The 12395-nt window shown below is 47.1% G+C and overlaps 1 protein-coding gene across 1 annotated transcript in view; it reads right to left on the reverse strand.

The window, feature by feature from the left end:
* The window catches only part of ARHGEF5 (Rho guanine nucleotide exchange factor 5), a 29938-nt gene that overhangs the window by 1576 nt on the left and 15967 nt on the right, over window positions 1-12395 (reverse strand). Inside the window, exons 6-14 of the mRNA XM_018046831.1 lie at window positions 9100-9260; window positions 8302-8454; window positions 7877-8006; window positions 7574-7648; window positions 7081-7170; window positions 5647-5804; window positions 4664-4825; window positions 3141-3211; window positions 50-154 (exon numbers count right to left, since the gene is read on the reverse strand). Coding sequence (XP_017902320.1) covers window positions 50-154; window positions 3141-3211; window positions 4664-4825; window positions 5647-5804; window positions 7081-7170; window positions 7574-7648; window positions 7877-8006; window positions 8302-8454; window positions 9100-9260 — 1105 coding nt within the window. The remainder of the gene's footprint in view (window positions 1-49; window positions 155-3140; window positions 3212-4663; window positions 4826-5646; window positions 5805-7080; window positions 7171-7573; window positions 7649-7876; window positions 8007-8301; window positions 8455-9099; window positions 9261-12395) is intronic.

Genomic DNA, 12395 nt, shown 5'->3' on the forward strand with positions numbered 1-12395 from the left:
ACCATCCCACCTTCCATACCCAGCCTGCCCCTGTGGATCCCTCTCTTACCATCGCTGCTCTGCTGGGTCACCATCACCACGTCTGCCTTCTCGAGCGCCAACTCGTCATTCTCTCGGGGTTTGTAGGCTCGAAGGCACTGCACTTGTGGGGAGTCTTGGAAGAGAAGAGCGGTAAGGAAAGATGTTGAAAGTTACACACAGAGAGACAATTAGAAAAGTCTCCATCTTCTCCCAGGGAACAAGATGGTTGATTAGGAGACAGAAATGTCATCATTGAAATGAATCAAAGATTCTCTCTAGTGAAGATGAGTTGAGAAACAGGTTGTGACTGCCTTTTAGTGACCACTGTTACAAAGAATTGAGATTCTGCTAAGCACTGAAATCTTCCCTGTTTCTTTCATCCGCAGTGGATTCTGAACTCCTTTAAAACTGTCTACGACAAACCACTTATCTTTTACCTAACTGTTCCAAGCTTGTGTTCTGCCTCTCCAACTCCATTGTAAACTCTGAGACTCATTTTTCATTCTTCTCCATGGTATATGTTGTGGGACTAAGTGAGACTTATCCAGCGGGCTTCCTGGTATAATCTAAGCACTGAATGCCCCTTTGTTTCAGTTTCCTTTTCTATAAATGACTCAGCTGATCAAGATGACTCAAGGACATTCTGGATTTTCTGTGGTTTTGTGATACAGGGGAAATTTCCAAAGTTTTTAAGTTCAAAATTAAGAAGCCTCAGCGTATGCCTGATCCACAGTCTTCTATCTTACATGGGTTTATGGCTCTTTATATTTCACCACACGGCACTGGTTCTCTTAGAGAATAAATAGACCATGTACTGTTACAGAAATGGCCTGGACCTAACAGAAGCAGAAGATAGTAAGAAGAGGTGGCAAGAATACACGGAAGAACTGTACAAAAAAGATCTTCACGACCAAGATAATCACGATGGTGTGATCACTCATCTAGAGCCACATCCTGGAATGTGAAGTCAAGTGGGCCTTAGAAAGCATCACTATGAACTAAGCTAGTGGAGGTGATGGAATTCCAGTGGAGCTGTTTCAAATCCTGAAAGATGATGCTGTGAAAGTGCTGCACTCAATATGCCAGCAAATTTGGAAAACTCAGCAGTGGCCACAGGACTGGAAAAGGTCACTTTTCATTCCAATCCCAAAGAAAGGCAATGCCAAAGAATGTTCAAACTACCGCACAATCACACTCATCTCACATGCTAGTAAAGTAATGCTCAAAATTCTCCAATACATGAACCGTGAACTTCCTGATGTTCAAGCTGGTTTTAGAAAAGGCGGAGGAACCAGAGATCAAATTGCCAACATCCGCTGGATCATGGAAAAAGCAAGAGAGTTCCAGAAAAACATCTATTTCTGCTTTCCTGACTATGCCAAAGCCTTTGACTGTGTGGATCACAAGAAACTGTGGAAAATTCAGAAAGAGATGGGAATAACAGACCACCTAACCTGCCTCTTGAGAAATCTGTATGCAGGTCAGGAAGCAACAGTTAGAACTGGACATGGAACAACAGACTGGTTCTAAATAGGAAAAGGAGTACGTCAAGGCTGTATATTGTCACCCTGCTTATTTAACTTCTATGCAGAGTACATCATAAGAAACGCTGGACTGGAAGAAGCACAAGCTGGAATCAAGATTGCCAGGAGAAACATCAATAACCTCATATATGCAGATGACACCACCCTTATGGCAGAAAGTGAAGAGGAACTAAATCGCCTCTTGATGAAAGTAAAAGTGGAGAGTGAAAAAGTTGACTTAAAGCTCAACATTCAGAAAACGAAGATCATGGCATCTGGTCCCATCACTTCATGGGAAATAGATGGGGAAATAATAACAGTGAGAGACTTCATGTTTTTGGGCTCCAAAATCACTGCAGATGGTGACTGCAGCCATGAAATTAAAAGACGCTTGCTCCTTGGAAGGAAAGTTTTGACCAACCTAGATAGCATATTCAAAAGCAGAGACATTACTTTGCCTACTAAGGTCAATCTAGTCATGGGTTTTCCTGTGGCCATGTATGGGTATAAGAGTTGGACTGTGAAGAAGGCTGAGCGCCAAAGAATTGATGCTTTTGAACTGTGGTGTTGGAGAAGGCTCTTGAGAGTCCCTTGGTCCATTCTGAAGGAGATCAGCCCTGGGATTTCTTTGGAAGGAATGATGCTAAAGCTGACGCTCCAGTACTTTGGCCACCTCATGCAGAGAGTTGACTCATTGGAAAAGACTCCGATGCTGGGAGGGATTGGGGGCAGGAGGAGAAGGGAACGACAGAGGATGAGATGGCTGGATGGCATCATTGACTTGATGGACGTGAGTCTAAGTGAACTCTGGGAGTTGGTGATGGACAGGGAGGCCTGGCGTGCTGCGATTCATGGGGTCGCAAAGAGCCGGACACTACTGAGCGACTGAACTGAACTGAACTGTACTGTTACCTGTACTTAGCTTGTCCATATTTCTTATTCACAAGATCACAGTGATGGAGCAAGAACTGTCTTGCTTTCTTTCTCTTCTGAGAAAGTGAAGTGTAGCAGATGGGTCACACACTGAACAGAACCCCATTTATATGCTAGTTCTCCTACGTCCTTTTCCAAAGTGCCCTGGATTTGTTTGTTCTTTTGAGTCACTAATAGCTCAGTGTTCCTTTGAGTTCAGTTCCTCTCTGGATGTGAATTAGAGAGTCCTTGCCGGAGGACGACTATGAGGCTTAACACAGACACTTCCTAACGTGGGTGTCTGCGGTACCTGTGGGTGCCTGGAAGCCGAGGGTAGAGGCAGGGCCTCAGGTCAGCCTGTATAGGGGAGGGGTGCTCAGGACATATCTACTATACTGCTGTACCCCCCAAACCTCACTCCACATGGACTTTCTCCCCCTATTTCCCCAAGACCTTCAAGTCAGTGAAATTTAGGCAAACAAGTAGCAGGATAGACTTAAAGGGATGAATATTCAAAACAAGTGAACTACTGCCCAAGACGAGGAGTGTATGGGGGGTTGGGTGGGGCACTGCCACAGTCACGAGCAGTTTTAAGCAGATGCATCTTGTTACGACCCGGCCTCCTAAACTGCATCCAAAGCAGACTTCTGACCACCTCTCCCTCTCTCTTGGACTTTAACCCACCGTAACACTCCAGAAGGTCCAACTCCTCCCTCGGCATAGCCAAGGCTGAGATCCAGCGAAGCTTTTCACTTCTGAGAAAACAAAGCAAGGTCATGCTTCAGCAGCAGCTCTGGGGGTACAGGATAGGGGCAGGTGATGGGGAAGCGGAGGGACCATGGGAAAGACTTGTCTAGTTCAGCAATATCTAGGACAAAAATCAGTGGGGCTCCGCTTGGATGGAAATTTGACCGGATCATGAATTACATTTTCATGTGTCTTGTCACCATTTCTCTTTCTCTTTCCAAGCTTACCCTCTTAAGGACATCTTGTGTCTTTCAAGTAGAGGGCTAAAGTCAACTATCAATTGTGCATATGTAGACTTTCCATTTGGGGAAGTCTACTGAGTGAAATGTTCAGCTCAGTTGAGATTCCCTCTATCACTCTGCATACTTTTTGACACTCTGCCCACCTTCCTTCAATCAAAGATCTCAGAGACGAAATTATTCTGTAATCGTAACTGGGTCAGGGAGCTGCACCTACTTTTTTTTTTTTTTTTGTCATGTAATACCGGGTTGGCCAAAAAGATTGTTTGGGTTTTTCCATACGATGTTATAGAAAACTCCAAATGAACTTTTTGGCCAACCCAGTATGATCCAAGCCGAATTCTGTAATTATCTGAAGGTTTCTGTATTATCTGAGCCTCTGCCTCCAACCATGCTGGAGTAACTGACAGCTGAGACTATCACTGTTCCAGGAAGACGCTACCCAAAGCACTAGACAAAGAATGTGAGTCTGTATCCAATGACCTGACTTTGGTGATATTTTGCACCTGTACAGCCCCTCTGTCCTTTAAGTGAGGGCAGGCATTACTGATCCTACCCTGAAGGGTCTTCCAATGGGACAAAATCGTTAAGCATCTACAACGTGAGGACGCTCAGACCATTAGGTGTCAGGTCAAACTTTTCAAAGAGGAGGTTTCTTATATCTTCTGTAACAGCTGTAATAGCTGCAACTGTTCATTATGGTAGGTACTGAGTACCAGACTTTTAGACATTATTTTGAATACTCTTTACACTGTATGCGTATGTGAATATATTTTATTAATATTATTATTATTAAAGAGATGAGCCAATCACAGTTCTCAACACTATGGATTTCTGTTCAGTAGAGGACTGGGTGGGAAGATGGGAGCAAAGAAAGCTAAAGGCACCCAGTGCTTATCTAATTCATGGCTTATTCACGCATATGCCCTCCAGCCTTGAGCACTGAGGAATTGCTGGCTCATACACATTCAGTCATGGATGTCAGTAAACCAATTATGCACTTTGTCCTTCTTAGCATAACAGATGCTAAGCCTTGATGGTAACAGCGACTTTACACCTTCTCCTACCCCCAGGCTCCTCAAAGTCATCTATCAGCTCTAGGAGTCTGGGTTTAGGCTGGTCTGTGGATGCTCCCTGGACATGTTTTCTGCCCTGGTCCCTCTTCCTTGCCTGGCTGTCTTCCCACCCTCCCCATAGCTCCCCTGAGCAGCCCCATCTCACTGGGTCTCTGTGCGGAGGAGGAACTCGGCCTGGGAGCCCTGGGCGTTGTGCCGCAGGAAGAGTCGGAAGAGGTTTTTGTGAGCTCCATGCAGCTTCATTTCACACTTTTCCCCACGGACGGCAGAGAAGGGAGCATGGTCGAATACCAGGAATCGGCTACCCCTGCAAAACACAAGGCTTTTCAGCCTGATGCTGGGGTGCTCGGACTTCATCCACCCGCTTATCTCTACAATTCAAAATCCCTGTCCTTAGCATGTTCAGCCTGTAAATACTTGTCTTCTCATGGTAAGATGGTGTCAGTATGCCCCTGGAAGGGACCTGTCAATGGCTTGGCAAACCACGTAGCCAGGGCAATGGATGCTCACCGCTATAACAAGTTGCAGAAACAGAACCAATATAAAGTTTCTAAGGACCAAAGAGTTAGGATCTGGAACTGGCTCAGTATCGCTAAGCTAGTAGGCTGAGCCCAGCCCAGAATATGTGTTAGTTGCTCAGTCGTGTCTGACTCTTTGTGACCCTATGGACTGTAGCCCACCAGGCTCCCCTGTCCATGAGGATTCTCCAGGCAAGAATACTGGAGTGGGTTGCCATTTCCTTCTCCAGGGAATTTTACCGGCCCAGGGATCGAACCCAGGTCTCCTGCATTGCAGGCAGATTCTTTACCATACAAGCCACCAGGGAAGCCCAGAGACAACATAGACTTATTCAAAAAAGTGACATAGGCTAATATGCTGCATTTTGTCCTGTCTATATAACATGGTCGAGGTCCTGCCGGGTGATCTCAGGATGTAATTCAGTGGGATTCCCCTCTTTGGCTTTGGATCTTTTTTCCTCTTCTCTAAGTCATGACGTGGACTCCATGGGGGAAGCCGTTGAGAAGGTTCCTCTATAGGACCAGGACCCTTCTCTGTCCCCTTTAGTCCTTCCCTCTCGCCTCATCCCACTTCCCCCTCATGTTCTGGCCTCCCATCCCAGTCACTGACTCTCGGGGCCGAGACAGCAACAGACAGTCGTTGAAGAGGTGCAGGTGCACTGGGCGAGTGGTCAGCTTCCTCCGCAGAGCCTGGGAGACGCTGAACTCCAGGGCTGTCAGCTCCCCACTCTTCACCAGCCAGCGTGACTGTGAAATGAGCGGGAATATCTATATGGAGCCGGGAAGAGAAAGAAGGTGGCGTCACACACAGGACATGCGTGAGGCTTTCTCCCAGGCCGGCCCTCTTCATCTGGCCTCTTCCTCTGAAGTCCCACCACCGACAGTGATCCCTTCACATCTTCCTTCTTGCTCACACCCCATCCACTTAAACTCTGCTTCTCTCTGAAACATCTGACTACCGCTGTCTCCTGACTACCGCTGGGTGGCTCCCATGTCCCCATGAGATCGCTCAGCTGTAGAAGCTAGAACTGAAGAAGAGATGGGAGAATCTGACTGGGACGGGTGGACAATGCCCCAGAGCTGAGACCAGTATATGATGTGTCTCGTAGAAGTTAAAGGTTCAGGGTGCTTCTGACGTCTGTTCTTTCTTTGATTATAACCTGAGACATGAGAGGAGCAGTCAGAAACAGATGTGGATGAGAATACAGAGATCTCAGTGGGGTCTGCCTGGAGCCTGCATAATGTTAAGGGTGCTGGACACCGATGAACATGTGGACGAGGGATTTTCCCTCTCCTCTGGGGAGGTAAGGATAGTATCTGAATCGAAATTTGAACATGGAATGTCAATTTTAAATCTGGATTTGGATGCCAGATTTTAGCACTATATCTGGATTCAATTTTATATTGCCTTGGTTAGACTAGATGGAGACGTGATAAAATATTGAATAATTCAACTACCGAAAGTATATCTTCATAAAGGTATACATTGATAAGTTCTCTCTCATCTGCCCAGGTCTCAAAGGTACTCTCTCTGCGTCAGGTAACCACTGTTCCTTATTTCTTAGGTATCTTTCCAGAGTTTCTTTATGAATACACAAGCAAATACATATAGCTTTTTATCCTACTTTTTCACCAAAAGTAAGAAACTACAATACATATACAGCTGCATCTTCCCTTTTCCCCTCAACAATATATCACGGAGATTGAAGTTTGCTGTGTGACTCAGGGAACTCAAACCAGGGCTCCGTACAAACCTAGAAGAGTGGGATGGGGAGGGAGAATGAAGAGGGAGGGAACATATGTATACCTATGGCATGATTCTTGCTGATGTTTGGCAGAAACCAGCACAATATTGTAAAGCAATTATCCTTCAATTAAAAATCAATAAATTATACATATAAAAAGAAAGAAGTAGGCATGTGGGTATTCCAGAAATAGAGCAGAAGAGAAAGTGTGCACCAAGGAGCTTAGAGGCTGGGATACTGTGAGCGAGACTGGTTCTGTGTTAGAAGGTGACACATGGGGACCCGAGGGACGAACTTACTTTGCACTCAAACTCAATCTTCTGGCTCAGGTAGATCAGCTCCTCCGTCCGTCGCATCCTCTGGACGTTGTTATTGCAGTCTCGGATCAGCTGTGTATTTAGCAGGGCAAGGAGAGAGGAAGAGAACCATGTTAAGAGGCTTTGGCTTGAAGTCCCTTGCAAGAAATCTGGAAACTGGCTGTGATAGCTCTCATCGTTCTGCTGGCCTAGAACCGAGCAAAGACAGCACAAGGATGATGGTCTACTTTGTGGAGACCTGCTAGAACATTCCTGGCTGCGTCAAAGGAAGATGTAATCTGGGGATCGTCCCTTGGTGTGGAGGGTCCTTGCAGCTGGCAGGCACGAAATGCTTGGAGGTTTGGTGGGTGCAGTGAGGCAGCTGAGCGATCACATTGGCCAGGACCTATGCCTCCTGATGTCATGGGCCGGGGCAGGGGCAGACTTCTCTGTGAAGGACAATCAGGGGGTCCGAGCAGGGATGGTGGCTGCCTACCTCCTCCAGGGCGTGGTGCGCTTTTGTGGCCTCTGCTTCCTCTGCGGAGCCAGGCTGTGTTCTCTTCAGAATGTTCTACAGAACAAGGCGTAGGCAGGAGGCAGGTGGAGAGAGGGATGGGCAAAGAGGAGGAAGAGGTCAATGGAGACGGTCAGGAACCAAGCTGTAGCAGCCAACCTTTCTGGGAAAGGAGGGTGGGGGCTGTGGGGAGACGGCTCACTATCCAGCGAGCGTGGGACGTGGCACAAGGAGGGACTGGCGTTTTGGTTCAGGGGAGCGGGCTGAAGGGGGCATTTGCAGTACCTGGAGCAGGAGCTTGAGACGAGTGATGCGCTGGAAAGGCAGAATCAGGAAGGACTTGAGGGAAAGGCGCTGGCAGATGGGGGCGCTCTCCAGCTTCTCCAGGACCTCTCGGAAACTGCTGTTGCTGTTCCTGCAGGGCAGGGAGCCTCGGGTGAGGAGGGGCACAGGGCATATGGGGGACGCAGTGAAGGTGTGGGGTGTAGGGGCTCACTGGAACGTCTGCAGGTAAAGACCAGTGGGGATCCAATGCAGAGGAGCCCCAAGGGGGATGGCTGAGGGTATCCTGGAAGTCGGGCGGGGGTGGCAACCGCAGGGCAGGCACGAGAGCATGTGCTCTCGGAGCGGGTGGTGAGGGGGAAGCTGGGCTGGCTACTGGGGGTCACTGCAGGGCCCACGTGGGGACCGAATGGGAGATCAGGTCTCACAGCAGGCTTTGGAAGGTGCGTTCCTGGTAGGTCTGGTTGGTGACGTAAGGCAGGTAGACCCGGCGGAAGTTGGGGGCGTGGTTCAGGACCACATCACACACTTGGAAGGTGAAGATGTTGTTCTCAAAGTTCTCTTCCAGGTCAGAAAGGAACCTGCACAGAGTTGAAACATGTCTCGTGAGACCTGTGGGTCTCAAGTGAGGAGTCGGCTGACCCCCTCCTGTAGCTTGAGGTTGGAACTTCTTCTCTCCATTAGTCAATAACGTCTACTGACTGTTAGCTCTAGAGTCCTTGTCACGCACCAGGGTTCTCTCTGCCGCTACTCTGCCCCTGATCTAAGTCTCCGGTTCTAATAGTCCATGTCTTGTCCTTCTTTTTATCTTGTTCTGGTTTTCTGATCATCAGCTGTTTCCCACCTCATCTCCTGGAGAAGGGAATGGTTACCCACTCCAGTATTCTTGCCTGGGAAATCCCATGCATGGAGGAGCCTGGTGGGCTACAATCCATGGGATCGCAGAGAGTTGGACATGACTGAATACGCAGGCGCCTCACCTCCAATGCTGTGCACGCCCCCAAGACATCCAAAACCTCCATCCAGGAAGCATTTCTCATTCATTTATCCATTAATGTTCCCATCCACCTGCGCTCCTCCTCTCCTTGCTCTCCTTATCCCTACAGCCTCTGGGAATCATGCAGGGAGCAATGAGAGGGCTCTGAAAGTGGAAAAACCCAACGAGAGGTTTACAGGCTAAGAGTGCGAGGCTGAGTGAGTGGTCTCTGGGAGAAGGGGACGCTCACATGGTGCTGACGTCACGCACATCCTGCAAACGAGAGAAGAGCCATTGGTGATCCTGGTTGGAAAGGGTGGCCCGGAGCTGCTCTGAATGTTGGAAATGATCCACAGCTATATGCAAACTGCGCAGGTAGGAAGCCTCTGACACAATCAGCTCAAATTTGGCCTACGAGGTTAGGGAGGAGGAAGACTGATTAGAAACATTTATTGAATCCCTGGCACATGTTAGCCACTGCGTAATATTTTAGAGATAGAGCGGGACACACGACACATCCTATTAGAGTTCATAGTTAATACCAGAATCCAACCTGATCTCAGGAGACAGAACATTTGAAGCTGAGTGAAAGACATGTGCAGACTCTCAGGTGGAAGAGAAAATGAAGCTTTCAGGAAACTCAGATACACTGAGTATCATTGAAAGCAAGGGTATCAAAGGAGAGGACGCTGGAGAGGCAAACAGTGAGGAGGTCTGAGGATTGTCTAAACGAGGTAAGACATGACAATGGGGAAATGAAAAGAGCCTTTATGTAGGGGATAACTTGGTCTAATTTGTTTTATATAAAGATATATCTGAGCACACCATGGAGAAAAGATCAGAAGGGGCAAGAAAGACACACGAGGAAACCGTGATAGTAATTCCAGAGGAGAGAAGAAGGCCTAAAGAGCCATGAGGATGGTGAGAGATATACGCCAATTTCATAATGATGCAGGAGGGAGATTTGGAAGCGCTTGGTTATCTGCTAGAAATAGAGGCTGAAAGAACAAGATGAGTCACAGCTAATGCCTGTTTTTGAGTTTGGTAACTGGCGCCTCCCTGGGGGCTCAGAGGGTAAAGAATCTCTCTTCAATGTAGGAGACCTGGGTTTGAGCCCTGGCTCAGGAAGATCCCCTGGAGAAGGAAAGGGCTACCCACTCCAGTATTCTTGTCTGGGAAGTCCCATGGACAGAGGAGCCTGGCGGCCTACAGTCCATGGGGTTGCCAAGAGTAGGACATGACTGAGAGACTAACACACTTCAACTGGGTGAGTGATAAAGTTCCTAAATGAACTAGATAGAGATCTCTGGAAGAGGAATAGATTTAGGCGATGAAGGTAATTTGGGGTTTGAGGAACCGTGGAAGGAAGCAGGATATTTGAGGTTTAGATGGTGCAATTGTGGTTTAATGGAAACAGCCCAATTGTTGGGAAGTTCCAGCAGGAAGCACAATGACTCACAGCCCTGTTCTCTAGTTGGGCTGGTCAAGTTCATCACCCAAGCATGCAGCTTCAAGACAGATGCATGGACAGAAAAGAGAAAGGGCAGGCACACACCTGGGAGATGACGTGGATAACTAATGACATGGCTGGAGGCCACTCACACACAGCACTTCACCTGCATCCTGGCTCAAATATCCACTCATTATATGACTTTGGGTGGCTCATTTAACCTCTCTGAACCTCAGGTTTCTTGTCTGTGTTGATACAGTGACCCCCCTCCTCACACAAAAAAATGTTGTGACAGTCAAAAAAAATGCAGTCAGTGAAAGCCCCTTTTCCCAGAAGTGCTAATTCAGGAAAGGAAGGTATGTGTATAAGCACAGAGGCTTTTCTTCTCAGAACTGTGAGACCAGCGCTGGCCCAGGAATGCTGGCAGACTTCCTTAAATTCCGGTGTTGGTGAAAGAGCTATAGGGTTCATATCACCTGCCCACTCACTGGTCCATAAATATGCGCAGACTAGTGATTTTCTAAATATCTCCCACATGCTTTAAAAGTTGAGGTCAGCATAAGGCGCTCAGGTCTGAGCTTCAAAAAACCTAAAAATTTTTATCTATTTAGCTTGGTGAAAGCACTGCTATTATAAGTCCTTACAGCCAGAATTTTACTCCTTCCCACTTCTGAAAAGGGGGAAGAGTATGGTACTAACATGTATCAAACTATGCACCAGGTGGGCTTCCCTGGTGTCTCCCGGGTTAAGAACCCACCTGCCAATGCAGGAGATGCGGGTTTCAATCCCTGTGTTGGGACAATCCTCTGGAAAAGGAACATTCCAGTATTCTTCCCTGGGAAACCCCATGGACAGAGGAGCCTGGCAGGCTACAGTCCATGGACTTGCAAAGAGTTGGATACAACTTGGTGACTAAACAATAACAATGTACCAGACACCATGCTCAAAGTTATATGAGAGTTGTTTCATTCAAAACACACAGCAACTCTGAAAAGTGGTCATTATCATCCTTGATTTTTAGATGAGGAAACAGATTTAGTCAAGTTATATAACTTCAGGTTACACTGCTAGTAAATGGTAAATATAGGACTCAAACTCAGCTCAGTTTGACTTGAAACTAAATAGTAAATATTTTGTATATAGTGTCAGGAAATGTTTCAACCTCATTCTTTTACATGGAGCAGTACAGTTTTCTTAGCACCACTTATGAAGACACCACTTATGTCTTTAACTCCATTACATAGACTTGCCTCCTTTGTCATAGATTAATAGACCATAAAATAAAGGAAAACAGTGACAGACTTTATTTTCTTGGGCTCCAAAATGACTGCAGATGATGACTGCAGCCATGAAATTCAAAGGTGCTTGCTCCTTGGGAGAAAACCTATGACAAAGGCAGACAGCAGCAGAGACGTCACTTTGCTGACAAAGGTCCGTCTAGTCAAAGGTATGGTTTCTCCAACAGTCATGTATGGATGTGAGAGCTGGACCATAAAGAAGGTTGGGCGCTGAGGAATAGATGCTTTTGAACTGTGGTGTTGGAGAACACTTGAGAGTCCCTTAGACAGCAAGAAGATCAAACCAGTCAATCCTAAAGGGAAACAGTCCTGAGTATTCATTGGAAGGACTGACACTGAAGCTGAAGATCCAATACTTTGGCTACCTGATGCGAAGAGCCAACTCATTGGAAAAGACCCTGATGCTGGGAAAGACTGAGGGCAGGAGGAGAAGGGGAAAACAGGATGAGATGGTTGGATGGCATCACCGACTCAATGGACATGAGTTTGAGCAAACTCAGGGAGATAGTGAAGGACAGGGAAGCCTGGGGTGCGCAGTCCATGGGGTCATAAAGAGTCCAACACAACTGAGCAGCTGAACAACAACAACAAATAGGCCATAAGTGGATGCACGCATTTCTGGGCTCTCTACTCTGCTACACTGATCTATGTATCTGTTTTAGTGCCAGCTTAATACTGATTACTGAAACTTTGCAGTATAGTCTGAAATCAAGGAGCATGACACCTCTAGCTTATTCTTTTTTCCTCAAAATTCCTTTGCAATTTGGGGTCTTCTGTGGTTCCACATAAATTTCAGGG

This window comes from Capra hircus, chromosome 4 (assembly GCF_001704415.2).
Source record: "Capra hircus breed San Clemente chromosome 4, ASM170441v1, whole genome shotgun sequence".
NCBI classification, from domain to species: Eukaryota; Metazoa; Chordata; class Mammalia; order Artiodactyla; family Bovidae; genus Capra; species Capra hircus.